Here is a 15202-nt window from a genome sequence, read left to right as displayed (position 1 = left end):
TCTGTGTATTTACCATAGGATTCGGTCCTTATGAGAAAAGCCAAATAACTTTTGTAGAACCTAAATGGCATGAAGAGCGTGAGAGTTAATTTCTATACATTCTCAGAACTCATCCATCACCTATACCTCTTAGTGATGACAGAGTCCTTTCAGATAAGATGCTCCCGAATCTCTTTGTCTTGAATAATGATCTTTCTGGTTTAAAATAGAAAGCTGGGATTGAGCTTGCTGATTTGGCCAGTTTATTTCTTGCACCTAGAAAGTGTCTTCTTTACCAAATGGGACATACTAACAAATAAAAAATAATAATGTGTCCTTGAGTTATTTCAACTCTGAATTTATTCAGTAACGTTCAAGGACCAAAGTTGAGGAAATTGGTTTGATACAATGTTTACAAAAAAAGGTGCCTGCTCACCTGCTCACCTCCTCTCTCCTGGGAGCACTGCTCACCAAGGAAATGGTGGCTCTAAAGGAATACACAAAGAAATCCAGGCGAGACTGTCACTGGTAACTCAAGATCTACCCTTTTGGGGACTGAGGAAATGCAGCAGAAAGAGAAGAAAGAGTTGCGTCATTACCTGTTATTCTCCTTTCCTATTCCCCTTTTACCTTACCCATTTCCTTTGTGGCCCCTCCCTAGCCTACCTCCAATCTGTCTCTATAGTCTGTTTCAGTCTGAGAGTTTAGACAATTTGATTAGGGTTGGTTTTCATGTCAGGCTTGACTAAGACAAATGACTTTAAGGGCCCCATCCTTACATACAAAAGGAATAGAAATAGTTGCCCTTTAAGAGATTTAACTTGAGGAAAATACAATTCCACAGAAACACCACACCTCTGCATTCATTTGGCAAATAATAATTGAGAACCTCTTCTACGGCCCCAGGGCCAAGATGGCGCCAGTCCTCAGGGGAGTCCAGTGCGCCTGAAGCCGAACCATACCAGACAGTCTAACGTCCGGGCCAGGGCTCGTCCACTGCATCTAAACTCCTTGCAGTTGATACGTGGATCCAGTTAATTTAGTTTAGGATGATTTGTCTCATACTGAAGTTCATATCTGCCAAACTGATTAATGAAGAGGGTTTGTTTAAAGAAATTAATTGCGTACATATGATTCTAAGAAGGATCATATATATAAAGTTTCACAGGCGAGGTAAACACAACACCAGGCAAGGTGGGCGCAAGGCAAGATTTATTAAAGTCACTTTCTGGCGAAGTTTCGGGGCTCAGGAGAAGGGGAGCCAGGGAAGTCGTGCCGGGAGGAGGTTCCTTGACTCCGAAAAGGGGAGTGGGGGAAGTCTCACTGGGATGGAGGTGGCTGGGGTCTTTTATCGGGCCAAGACAGGGCATGGGCTCACATCCATATATGGTAGGGTATTTGGTGATCTAGGGGGTCCTGATACTTCTGTTTCCTGCATAGGTATCGGGTTACCTATGGAGATGTGACCTGGGCATACATCCTTTTGGTGGGAGCCAAGGGTTAAGGAAAGGTGAGGGGGAGGAAGCTGGAAGACGGCAGCCCCGGAGGTCATTTCTATTGTTCCTCCTGCACTCCCGGAGCCCACTGGCCCAACAATATATAATTTATTTTTTAAAAGATTTGCTTTTGAAGATATGTTTTGCACCACTGGTAAACGTCTAACAGGTGCTTTTCTCTCTCTCTCTTTTTTTTTTTTTTTTTAAGATTTTATTTATTTATTCGACAGAGAGAGATCACAAGTGGGCAGAGAGGTAGGCAGAGAGAGAGAGGAGGAAGCAGGCTCCCTGCCATGCAGAGAGCCCGATGCGGGACTCGATCCCAGGACCCTGAGATCTTGACCTGAGCCGAAGGCAGAGGCTTAACCCACTGAGCCACCCAGGTGCCCCTAACAGGTGCTTTTCTATGCCAGGGAGTCAGTTTGTTCTCAGGAGTGGCCAGACTGTAGCCTCGGTCCTTTCTTGGTCATCTTTCCACAGGGCTGCCTCACCCTAGCAGTGCAGCTACCCAAATATCCCTCTGAAGCGGCCCTGATGTCTTCTGTCCCTCAGTCGGACTGGGCATTGCCACTCGTAGGAAAATACCAATCCTGCTTAATTCAAAAAGAGCTTCCGAAGTCCTCACTATTTCCAAGGCTAGTGTAGTGACCACTTACCATCTTGCTACCCTATTCAGTGATACACAGAATGGTTGGTTGTCCTTGGATTTTTAACTGGAGGATATTTGAGTCTCGGGGCCAGAAGATGTCAAGGAAGTTGTCCAGTCCAACACTCTCATTTTATTAATAAAAGGACCTGAGTCCAGGAGAGTGAAGTGACATGCTCAAGGTCATGAGCATGAGGTCACACTATTAGGACCAGAGGTGGAATTAAAAAGAACAGATCTTCTGGGTCCTATTAAATGAGCCTTTGTCCAGAACAACATATTTCTCCCCGGGAACTCCAGAGTTCATCTCCATAATGAAATTGTTGATATTTATTTTTGTTCCAATTAATTCATATATTTGGGTGCTAAACAATGAGGAATTTTATTTTTTCATTCAGAAATAAGGCAGATAGGGCCTCCTTCTTTAGGCAGACTTCCTGTTGACATCAATAATAGATTGCAGGGTTGTATGGGTGTGTTTGAGCTGTAAACTCTAAGCCTGACCTTAAGATTTTTCCCTTAAACTACAGGTGAAAGTAATTATTGTTTTTTGGGGGGACGTCTGGATGGCTCATGTGGTTTGGGGTCTGTCTTCGGCTCAGTTGGTGATCCCAGGGTCCTGGGATTGAGCCCCACATTGGGCTCCCTACTTGGCAGGGAGCCTACTTCTCCTTCTCCCTCTGCCTCCCACTTCTGTTCTCTCTCTTTGATGCTCTCTCTTTCTCTCTCTCAAAAAAATACATGAAATATTTAAAACACATCATTTTTTTTTTAATTTTTAGGAATGCTCGTTAGCAGTTTCCCTCAGTCATTTCACATGTACTCTAAGTACATGCCCCGTGTCTCACATTGGGCTAGAGATGTGCTCACTTGTTTATCAGCCCGGACGTCCGGGAAATCTCTATATCTGAGAGGAATAAAGCATTGTTTAAAAAGATTCATTAAGGGGCACCTGGGTGCTTCAGTTGGTTAAGCTCCCAATTCTTGGTTTCAGCTCAGGTCATAATCTCAGGGTCATGGGATCAAGCCCTGTGTCAGGCACCAGGCTGGGCGTGAAGCCTGCTTAAAATTCTCTTTCTTCCTCTCCCTTTGCCCCTTCCCTTGCACTCACTCTCTCTCTCTAGAATAAATCTTTAAAAAAATAATAATAAATAAATCAATTCATTAATTATCTTTTTTATCACTCACATTTTCCTTCCTCCACATTTTCCTTTCTGGTCCAGCCATAGATTTCACCTATATAAGTTAGCTATGGACAGATTTTTTCCCCCTTAGTCTAAACAGTCAACAATTTGATCCTCTGTGTGTGTGTAATATACATATATCCCAAAACTATTTAAATAAAATAACAACTTTAATTCTATACATCTAGTAAGGATACCAAAATAATAGTTATCCTTCACAACTTTTTAGAAAATTCATTTCTTTACCAGTTGAAAATGGCTTCTTTGAAGCAGTTCATACTAGAAAATGTCATCCAGAAAATAATATTCCGTGTCAGATTACAGTTGCAGAAAGACAGCAAAAACACGTAAGTCTAATGCTAACTCATCTTGCTGAACTCGTCCATAAAATAGTTACTACTTAGTTATACAGAAGCATTAGATATTTTATTTAATTCTGGGCATCTTTATATGATATTTCCCCCAGTTTCCAGTCTATACAGACACAGAATCAGCCTGAAGCCTGATGCAGGATGCAGCTATTGCTATTCAAATATAATCAAGAAGTCCTATCACTTGATTATCTCAGGAGATGCTCTTAAAGTAGGGGTAATAAGTACAGCGCTCTTCAGCTAGATAAGTTTTCCTGATAAGACATCTGTCCAAGAGAACCACTTTGTAAAGTGAATTTGGGGTCTCTTCAAATGACATCCTCCTTGTTTACAAATTTGGTGTTATCACTTCAAGTCTTTTCACTGACTTTGTCTCCCTCTAATTTAAAATATATTGAGGTCTTTGGTGATCTGTGAGTATTGCATTCCTATTTACTTCTCGCATTTAACATCAGTTTTCTTTCTTCTAAGCCTGTAGAAAGTTGTTTTGGTTTTTTTTTAAGTTGATTCATAGTGATGCCTTAAGATGGAAAAGAGACTTAACCGATCAACCAAGAAAGTGATCAACTCTTCACCACAGTATTGAGCTAGTACATTTGAACTCAGGTGTTTGACTTCTTCACTGCTTATTCCACAAATGAGCATTCTTTTAGTCTTCCCTGACTTCTGCAACTTTATGACCTCAAATAAAATGTGATTAAGTTTTTTGCCTGAGTTTTATCTGTGACTATAGTGGACTATTCTATTCAGACCAACGTTTCAAACTGTTATATCTTTTTATTAATGGTTTCCTATAAATATCCCCAGTACTTCCAAAAAGTCCATACATATGATGGATGGGATATATTTTTAAATCATTCATAAGTCATCATATTGAAAACATTATTTATAGTGCAGATTTTATTCACACTGTAAATGACATGGTTTTTTAATAAGGGCTCTATTTATTCTATGGTAGTGGGTTACTTGGAAGAACCAGCTGCTGTTTGTAGAGGTAAGTGGACATTTTTCCAATGATCGTTCTCTTGTTGGGGTCAGGGGGAATAGTTCTTGGTACTGTTTGCTGCCTAGGCGTAGCCACCTTTAAAAACTAATACCATCTTTCTGCAAATGATGACAAAGGGAAGGTGGGAATTTTTAGAGGTTAACTGAAACCAAATTAGAGAACAGACGGAGATAAGGAGCATAACCACTGATGACCCTGTTAATACATTGTCCTGCAGTAGATCTTTCTATAGTGTCTCTGTCATACAATCCTCCGGGTTTCTTCTGCTGTTGAACTGTTCATTTCTTTAGGATCTAGAATTGTAGTCAAAGTTAAACACATCATTGTCAAACACAACCATACAAAGTACATGGACTTTTCTATCTAATTATTAAAGATATTACAAAGAGATTTAGAACACTGGCCCTTCAGTTGTCAATATTTTAAAGTGTGTGATGAGTAAACGGAATAGCCTTACATCTGTAAAACTGTCAAGAAGAGTTTGTCTTTTTTGTCCCTCATCCCCCAAATGTGGACTATTTCAGAATCCATTACAGAGGAAATAAACAGTTGATTTTAAGTTAAGGATGACCCTAACAATCATTTGCACTATATTGATGTCAGAAGTATCTCTCTGCCAAGCTTTAAAATGCATCTTCAAAAACTACTGGAAATATCCAAGAACTTTAGTGATGAGCTACAAATGGACTTTGGTATTGATAAATAAAAGTCAATATGTATAGTGAAAGGACAACTTACTGTGATAAATGGGCCTACCATCAGTAAAGATCAAATTATTGACTATTTAGGGCAAGGAAAAACCTGTCTATAGCTAACTTCTACAGGTGAGAAGAATTAGCCACAACAGCAATTTAGGAAAAGCTCAAAGAGACACGTTAGGAGAATTCATTAAAAATGCATACAAAAGTAGGCAGCAACATTCTGTTAAATACATTTGTAGCACTAGGCTCATGTATTTTTTTGACCATGTCTGAGTTCACACATTTTTTCTTTTGCCTTGAATAAGCTCCCTTTGGGCTACCCATATTCCTTTTCGGGAAGATCTAATTCAAAATTCACTTCCCAATCCCCCATCACAGCAGAGTTACTTCTGCATTCCTAAAAACTATGTCACTCTTGGAATATTGTCTCTAATGCTCCTAATACTTTTCATTATACCTCAACTGGATGACAAGTTGTATGAGGGCACATTAAAAGCTCCTTTAATGTTTTTACCCCAACATAATCTAGCACAGAGCTCTACCCATAATAAACACTAGATCAATATTTGTTGATTTCATTGTTTTTGAAATGATTCATTAGAGAAACTTTGGTCACACATCATGTCTGAGTTTCATGATGAAATATCACAGAAAACACCCAAAAGAACAATTGCAAAGATTAGCTTATCAAAAAAAAAAAAAAAAAAAAAAAGGAAAAGAAAAGAAAGGTGGAATGGCAATAATTAACCTCTCCAATGTTGGCTGTTCCCAGTTGACAGAGGTAGGTATTTCTTTTGTAGTAAATTTAAACAAATACTCTATAAATTAGCCAGTAAAAATGACAACTCTTGTACCACTGCAAATTTGGAAGCTAAAATGTAGGTAAGCAAAATATCTGAAGGCTAACCCTTTCTGCTCTCCTACCCCCTCAGAAATGACACCCTCCAGAATCTGAGGTAGACACAAAAAGAGCCATATGGTACCTGCCAGTGTGGGTCTAGTGAAGCTCATTGAGCTACAACTACAGCTAACTTTCTGAGTTTCTTGAAAGGCTTGGGATGCCAGTTCATCCTGGGAACTCCCCCCCCCTTTTTTTTTGCCACTGGAAATTGACATAGGCATTTACTTTGTTGTTCTAATGCCATGCTCTCTTCCTTCTTGAGGGCCCTGTGTCTAGGACAGAGTCTTGCTGGAAGAACAAGTAAACGAACGAGTGGATGAAAGTTTTAAGTGATAAGAGAACAGTGTATGGGATGACAAGGGCAATGTATTTGCCCAAATAAACACAGGTGCTAACTCACTGGCTGTTAATAATAGATTCAGCTGTATGATTCATTCCCTATGATAAATATCAATGTAAATATTTCAGAAAATTAATAAGATATAAAGAAATAAAAACATTATTAAAACAGTCCAGTAAATCTTGACAGTGTAATAGTTTTCTGCAACTTCGGTGTATTTAATTATCCACCTCAATGTGTTATAAAAATTGATGGATTCCAAAATAATCTGTGAGTATGATCTAAACTGAGGAAAATTAAATTAAAGGCAGCTACACCTATAACTACTTAGGCCATATGTGTCTCTCCTCCAAATTAGAGACTAACCCGCACCACCGTTTTACAAATAGGCATCCTTTGTCTCAAGTAGGCCTAACCAAGGAACCGATGGGATCTAGTTGAAGATAATTCAAAGCACATATCCTCTCAGATCAGGAGGACATCTAGCATGATACCTTTGCTTCATTCACTTGTTCACTCATTCATTCCACAAGTCCTTTAAGAATACCTCCTCAGGCCTAGGGCAGACAGAAGTGCATAAAGCAGACATGGTACCTACTTCCCTTTTTTGGGGAAAATTTAAATAACAGCATTTCATATATTTTTCCCATGTTTTGTTCTCAAAGTGTTTCAGAGAAGTGAATTCAAACTCGATGCACACACTTTCACAGAACATAGGAGAACTATCCATGTTCTGAGAAAACTGGTGAAGCTTAAGAGAATATTTGGACTAGAATTATGTTACTAGTCTCCCTTAAAGTGTGTATGTTGTGGGCTTCAGGTCATGCTCACCAATGCTTTATACACTCCATGAAAATATGATGAGGAATGTGAGAAGTGTGAGCTCTGCTCACGCTGCTTTGGATCTTGGGTGGCATTCCTTTGTGTCACTTACCGAGTATGTATGAAGTGACAAAGCCCCCAGCCTTTGCTCCATCATTTCCTAATGGGCGTTTAGGAACAGTGGCCAGACCTACTCCCCTGTGCCAACAAACATATCATTTCATGTATGGCTTATATATTTTCTCGTTTGCATTTATGGCCTATAAATAATATGTTGTGTGTGTTATCAAGACCTGAAGAGACAGTAGTAGCGTTTACTGCAGCAATTTGCAATAGATAAAATTAGCAGTAGTCAATAATACACATATTTATGTAGTTTGGCTTCAGACAAGTATGACATAATTTATATTATTGTGGTCTTGCTTTGTTTTGTTATTCACTTAGTTTTTTTTCATGAAGACAATGTCCACTTTTCCCAACAAGTGATTCCTTGAACGAATAGAATACGGAAATATGTTGCTTACGGAGATAATTGAGACCAAGAACTACAACTTTTGCAAAAATGTGGAAACTTGAGTCTTTTTCTCTAACGGATCTAGAAGTGTTATGTGCTTATAGGAAATTTCAGATTTCTGTGCTCATTCCCGTTTCTGTTCGTAATTCCTACTCAGAAGATGATGACAAATTGTCTGAGGTCACCATTCAAAACACTGGCCCTACTTATTAATCATTTGCCAACTATTTATTCTCTATTTTAAATTTTATTTACATAGGGCTTTTATTTTTTTTGACATTTGGAGTTTCTCATTGGATGAAGGAGAAACAAAATGCATTTAAGTGTTCATCAGCTGTGATTTGTGTGACAAGATGAACCACCGCACCCATGCAGAGCTGCTCTAACTGACCAGCCCCATGTTCTTCCGTCTGTGTCCTATGGCTGCTAATTGACGATATTGTTTTAGATTTATGCATTAAAAATACGATTTCTACTTTGGAGGGATTGCTTTTGTTACTTTGTAGCTTTTAAGCTGATGCCATGAACTTATTTTTCTTGTAAGATAAAGTCTCATCTATAGATTTTTCAACTAATTACATGTCTGCCAATACATACTTAGAGGATACATTTTATTTCAATTTATTATTTGTGTTTACATAGTGTGTCCCTGGAAATATCTGTGGAACTGAAAGGAAATATTTTAATGGTGTTTATTACTACTTTTTCATCGCTCTCTCTTTTCTTTCTCTCTCTCTCTCTCTCTCTCTTTTTAATAGCTCCAGTCAGTCCGGTCAAGCATGACAGCAACTCAAACTCGGCAAACTTCCAAGACACCGAGGACATGCCTGACAGATGCGTCTTGGAAGAGTCTGAGAGTCCAGGTGAAAGCCATTTAAAAATAGTCAAGTATAAAATGATAAATTTGACACAGCTTTGGGGTCCTTGGAAGGGGTGGCGGGGAGGACATTGTAATGCTGTTTTCTCTTAGCAGCTGTGCTGTCAAATTAATGGTCACCTCCAGGGGTCACAGTGTGGAGCTGTTACCTTTGCCTCTTTCATCAAGGATTCAGTTGGAGGAAGTACAAAGGCTTTATGACTGAGAAGGGAAGCTGACACTATTAGTTCATTATCATCAATTTTAGGCTAAACTGGTTAATAGAGGCTGAGATTGAAAACTGGAGAAATGGCAGCATTTTAAATATTTCAAGTAATGGGATGGAGCGGAAGTGCAGAGTTAAGAGAGTCTCAGATGATTGCCGTCATTACAGTCTATTCGCCTGTCTAAATACAGCTCGCTAACGGGACCAAGGGGTTTTAGCATAGCAGTAATGGACTCTGGATGGGTCAACTGTTGAGAACCAACAAAACAAAAGAAAGTAACAACCCTTCCTCATGCCATCAAATTTACCCATGTCCCAAGTTACTTAGGTTTGTATTTTCTTTGTAGAAGGAATAGACAGAAATATAGCAGAAGGATAGAGCCAGAAGCTCTTAAGCATGGATTTTTGTTTCTGTTTGTGTCTTGTTTCAAAACATGCCAAGTCTTTAACAACTAATTAATCAAAAGGAAAAAAAAAAAATCCTGTGGAAGTCGAATGACATTCCCAGATCACTACAAAGCCCTAAGGTACTAGAAGGTACTTTATTACCATGAGTGAAAGGGTTAACTCTTTCCTCCCACCGAATGTTTTCCCTTCCTGTTTTCTCCGGCTGCTGTATACCCTCGACCCTCTTGCATCTTTGTGTGCCGATCCTCGTATCAGATTTTTGATTCATCCTCTCTGTGGCCTGTCAGCTTAGTTAAGAGATTTCCAAATCTTGTAGCCTTCGCTGACAGGGGGCAGCTGCAAACAGTCCCCTGATCCTTCCCCGAGGAGAGCTACTGAGATTTAATTTTCAGTGAAAGGTGCAGCCTGCAATCTATGTCAGGTCCCCTAAGTCATCTCGGAACCCCAATAGGCCCGGTGGCGATGGCATTGTATTTCAGTTCCCTCCACTAAGCCAAGATTCCTCAAAAGATGTACTGCTGCCGTGTGTCTGTCTGGAAGCGCACTTCTGCCTCAGCATCCCATGGACCTGAGAAATGGCATCTTTCTCGCCCACAGAAATTTTTAATCAGAAACTGAACCCCACCTCCTGCCGTAATATCTAAAAAACAAATGTAGGTTAGTCCCACTCCAAAAGGGAGAGGCCGGTGGTAGCGTTAAATGTCTATCAAACTATTTTAAAACTGCTTTTCGTTTTGACAAAAATTACCTAATTTTGACTAGGTTTTTAAACTGTCTCCATAAACAGTTCCATATCAACCCGAGGCAGTTAAATCCCTGAGTCAAGTTTTCACCTAAGTGTTCATTGTTTTTGGCAAGAATAGACTGGCTTTATGTCATCTCAAAAGTAGAAGAGATTTCAGGCCTCCCTCCGTATGAGTGGAATTGTAGTAAAATTCAAATATTGCATAGCTTATCTGATATAAACAAAAGGATATATCATAACAAAGATTAATTAGAAAAGATTGGTACTGATAAAGGATCTTAACTTAAAAAGTGAGCACTGTTCTATACATCGGACATCATTAAACTGGTAATAAAGAATGAATTACTCTGGCTTTTTCCTCTGTCCATTCCTGCATTTTAAGACATCTTGCCTTATAGGCCTAGAAACCTCTGGAGAGTTCACTACTGGTCTCACTGCCTTCCACTGAGAATTTGTGGCTTGGTTGTCATGGAGACATCGTATTTCTCCAAGAATTGCTCATATTGATCCGTGGCCAGGCGTAAATGGCCAAGCGAGTGTGAGGAATAAAGGGGGCTGGGCAGTCCTATAAAATGACCAGGGCTTGTGGGTTGGAAATAAGCTCATAGCAAACACTTAGGTAAAAAGAAAGAAGCAGTTTTATTTTGTTTCAGGATTTCTTTCTGCACTTTGGGCCATTGTCTTCTTTCACTATGAACTGAAAGAAACTTGTTAGTCACTTGTCATGTCAGATCTTTGGTGCTTGTCCTGACACAGCTGTCAGCCTTCCAGCTCTGTGCAGTTCAGGGACACACAACAAAGAGGCAATGACATGAATTATTTATTGCTCCTTGTGCGGATAAAATTCTGTGATAAGAAATTAAGACACTTCTGACAGAGGTGCTTGTTTAGTAAGAAAGATTTTGATGAGAGAGTGCATTTCCTTGAAGTATGAGCATTTGAGAGGGAAAATTCTTAAAACTGAACACGAAGGAAGAAGGTATGTGAAATTGGTGGCGTGGAGGGACTTCCCTGCGCCGTGAAAATATGATTGTCCACTTCTCAGCATCCAAAAATGAACTAAAAAATACCAAGCCATTCAAAGGGAGGGGCTCCAAAACTATAAACATTACTTCGATGGTTGAGTTCCCTCTGTTTACCAGGTGTGAGTGGAGCTCCTCTGGGAAGCACATTTAACCACCTTCGTTAGAAGAGAAGGCAAATTTGGGGCTTCTAAGGGACAAGCTTTGGGAAGGTGTTGTCAGACCAATAGAGGTGCTTCACTAGCTAAGCTTGTGGTTGCATTGGTGTATTTATTATTCCTTATATGGAGAGGAGTACACTGTTCTTACCATTTTCACCTGGCATATTATCGCTCACTTAAAAGTCCTTTTTAATATTTTCATGTCCACAAAAAATCCCCCCATTACAAAGCTGAACATGGTCAGTCTTCTAGCTTTAATGGATATTGACCTTACATGGTTTTATCTATGCAACTCTAAATGACTAATATATTTATTACATCACTTTTAATGAAAAAACCAGTTGTTCAAACGGCATATGGAAAATGAAAACAAAAAATCATTTCCCCATCCAAGCACAGTTCAAGAATATTGCCTCATATATTGTTCTTTCCAAATAAAAATCTTTTCTTTGCAAATCCCCTGAACATCATTTTCCTTTGCCCTTAGAGCTTCGTATCGCGGATACCAATTCCTTTCCATATGCAGAGAGCAAAGGGATGTTGAAGCACAGAAAAACTTTAATAGGTTACTTCTTTAAAGGGGAAGTTAAAGTTTTCTAAACATCGATGCAACATTTGAAAATGTCGTTAATAAAATCAAATTTTTAAAGTTTATACACAAAATAAGATTGACTTTATGCATCGATTATCTTTGAATGCAATGGGTTTTAAAGTCAATCTGCAGATTGTTTATTTTTTCATTGACATCACTGCTTCTCCAGCACTGAATTGACGAGGATGACCCATGTGTAAATGGGCCAGAGTGTGCATATAGGTCACAATTTAGAGGACTGGTGGAGTGGTTGTTCACCTGGTCTCTAGAGCACTCTACCTATTCATCATGCCATTGTGATCTCTTTATTGGTTCAAGCTGTATACCCAGGTGAGTGCCTGCAGTCCATTAAGGTTGGCAAAGCAACTTTAGACCAGAGCATTCTTGTTACTCTGACCCTGCTAGTGAACCTGGAGGTCTTGTCTGATAGGTTAAGGTCTCCCTCAGCAGTGTCTTTTCTCTGGAATAATTCATTAGCAAAGAGTTTTGACTCACAGGTGAATCCCAGATTGAAGTTTCTGGCTTAGCTTCTGTGAAGTCTGCTTACTTCTTCACTGGCATTTATACATCCCCAAAACCTGTGGGAATAACTTTGATGTCTAGTAATAGAAGCACCGAGACAACATTGTGAACTTACAGCTCCCTTTTTTCAGATTTTAGGGCCATTAGGCTTTCTTTCTTTGGTTCTTTCAAGCCTCATCACTTCTGAATCTGAAAGATGCTATCACAAAAATAGTTTAGTGCAGTCTTTTGCTGGTTAACTTCTTGTTAACTGCTTCATGCACAGTGAATAAAGCTCAATTCCTATTTTCCCAAATATCATAAAAAGTATTCCTTGTCCCTCACTTTGCACTCATGATGATAAAAAATTTAGTGTGACATTCACAATTTTTAGCCAAGTGTTAATGAGAGACCTTGGGCTTTTATCACCTTATTGGCTTGGAAAATTAAGAATTTTACTTCTTAGTGCACTAGGGACAGTGCATTTAAACATAGCTTTGGCTGAAAATAGTAGTGACAAGAAAGAGTTTGAAAGTACAAAAAAAAAAAAAGGCATTCAGCAGCGTTTTCACATCATTCTGAAGTAGTTTATAATCAGTATGCATTCTGCCATTAATAGAACATTTTAGTGGTTTTTATATAGCACGTTATGTGTATAGATCTATATACATCATTGTCAATCAATATTGCATTTGCATGAATCTGATGAACAAAACTAGATTTCTCACAGTTTCCACGGGATGTACTACATTGCAAAAAGCCAAGGTGGAGGGTTTTTTTTTTTTTTTTCCTTTTACTATTCTAGCTCATGAATCAACAGCAAAAATCAGGTAACAGAAAGTAGGACAGATTCAGGACTAGAGTGTTGGAGATGGCTGATGATGATGCATGAAGCAGAAAAAATGTGGAATGTGTGAGCAGCCCATCAATCATAGCTATCGAGAACACACTTCTTAGGGTTAGTGCTAAAAAAAATGTTCTAGAAGGAGTAAGAACAATTTCTGTAGTAAAAACACATAAACCCTTTCTTCTATTTAACAATATCCACATTCTTAAAAAGTTGCCCATATGGAAAAATATAAGCATCAACCTAATAATTTTTTTTCCAACCTAATAATTTTTAAAACATTCAAAATTCTAGGCTTATACACACACACACATATATTTAAGTAAAACAGATACCCAGCTTTTTGAGTCTTTGCCAGTAGGAGTGGGAGTTACAATGCACGGTCATGTTATTAATATAAATGTATTTAGAAATAGTTTGCTAAGGCACAGTTCTCCAATATGTTTCACAGTCAAAATAATTCAAATCAAGTGATATTTTTTAGCCTACATTAACAACCATCCAACTATTCTGAGAAATAAATGCTTTTCTGATTCTATAATTCAAACCATTTTTCAACTAACATTTATAACATTTGATCCTAAAATTGCAGTTGTGGGTTTCTCTGAGCAACTGAGATATTTGAAATTTATTAATCTCTAGCCCAAATCACCTTGTTGAAAACTTTCATCTTTGTTGGCAATTAAAAGAAAAAACAATCTATATTAATAATGTATGCAATTAAAATATATTTACCTGAAGCCTAGTTTATAAGATAAGAATATTTTTTATTATCTTAATATATTGTATTTCAGGATAGAAAAGAGATATAGAAATTATAGGTAATTCTCTCCTTCCTTCATCTCTTTTCTCAATCCTTCCTTTCATCCTTCCATCTCTTTTTCCATTCCTCTCTCGCTTTCTTCCTCCTTCCCTCTTTCTTGCTTCTTTATTTCACCATTTAACCTGATAATCTGTTTCCTTTCTAGGTAAGCCAAGGCATCATTCATGGATAGCAAAGGTGTGCTCCTGCAAGCTGTGCTGAATGGAATCTTATCTATAGGAATTGGATTTGGACAAATGATGAAACCTAAACATGCCATTTGTTTATTGTTGTATAAAAACTGTGCTGTTATCAGTCAAGTTACTAGGTTGTAGGTAGATTTGCTAATACTTTGGAAAGAGTGGTTTGAAAATGTAATTACTGACTGAAAATATCTGAATTGATCTAATTTTAGAAAGTCATTGTTGCAATCACCCTATATTCCTGATTCTTACCTTCCTTTAAAATTTACAACAAGGAATGCCAGGCTGCAGACACAAATTTAACGCTTAGATTTTCTTCCGTCTTTTCAGTTGGTTCATTATATGAGCAATGTTAAAACCACATTGCTTTTAAATATTGTAACATATAGTACTTCCAAATTTAATGCTGCTTCAGTGTATTTAATCTAAAACTTTACCAGATTTATTCGATTTGTTAGGTTAGGGCATTTTGTTTTAGTATATGCTTTAATGTGGATTAGTCACCCTGCAGTAAATCTCATCAAAGCATGAAATGTTGTCAACAAATAGTCAGGTCCATTGAGTCATCAATTAGCCCAAATAAGTGATAGACAGTATAACAGGGACCAATTTTGTGAGGTCAGATTCATTTGGACTCCTAATGACATAGAAGCTAATGTCTTTGTTGATCTTGTTAGCCATATAGATGTGAACTATATATTTACTTAGAGCACATTGCTGTTGATCCATATTAAGTATAAACTCCTGTAGTTCTTTCCCCAGAAAGTAATCTGACTAGCAGGAATTCTGAAACTAAAATATGCAAAGCAATATAAATAGGAACAAAGTGCTCATCTATTAAACCCCTTAGTGAGTGATTTATTCGTTGTGACCTATATT

The 15202-nt window shown here is 38.2% G+C and overlaps 1 protein-coding gene across 1 annotated transcript in view; it reads left to right on the top strand.

The window, feature by feature from the left end:
* WDR72 (WD repeat domain 72) overlaps positions 1-14342 on the top strand; it is a gene marked incomplete at both ends in the record, with an annotated part of 184693 nt that extends 170351 nt beyond the window's left edge. Inside the window, 2 exons of the mRNA XM_080809238.1 lie at positions 8719-8823; positions 14287-14342. Coding sequence (XP_080665364.1) covers positions 8719-8823; positions 14287-14342 — 161 coding nt within the window. The remainder of the gene's footprint in view (positions 1-8718; positions 8824-14286) is intronic.
* Between the last annotated feature and the right edge of the window lie 860 nt (positions 14343-15202).

The sequence above is a fragment of the Martes martes genome (genome assembly GCF_963455335.1).
Source record: "Martes martes genome assembly, chromosome: 7".
Taxonomy (NCBI): Eukaryota; Metazoa; Chordata; class Mammalia; order Carnivora; family Mustelidae; genus Martes; species Martes martes.
The sequence above is the reverse complement of the archived record's forward strand: the minus strand, read 5'-3'. Positions and strand labels throughout refer to the sequence as shown.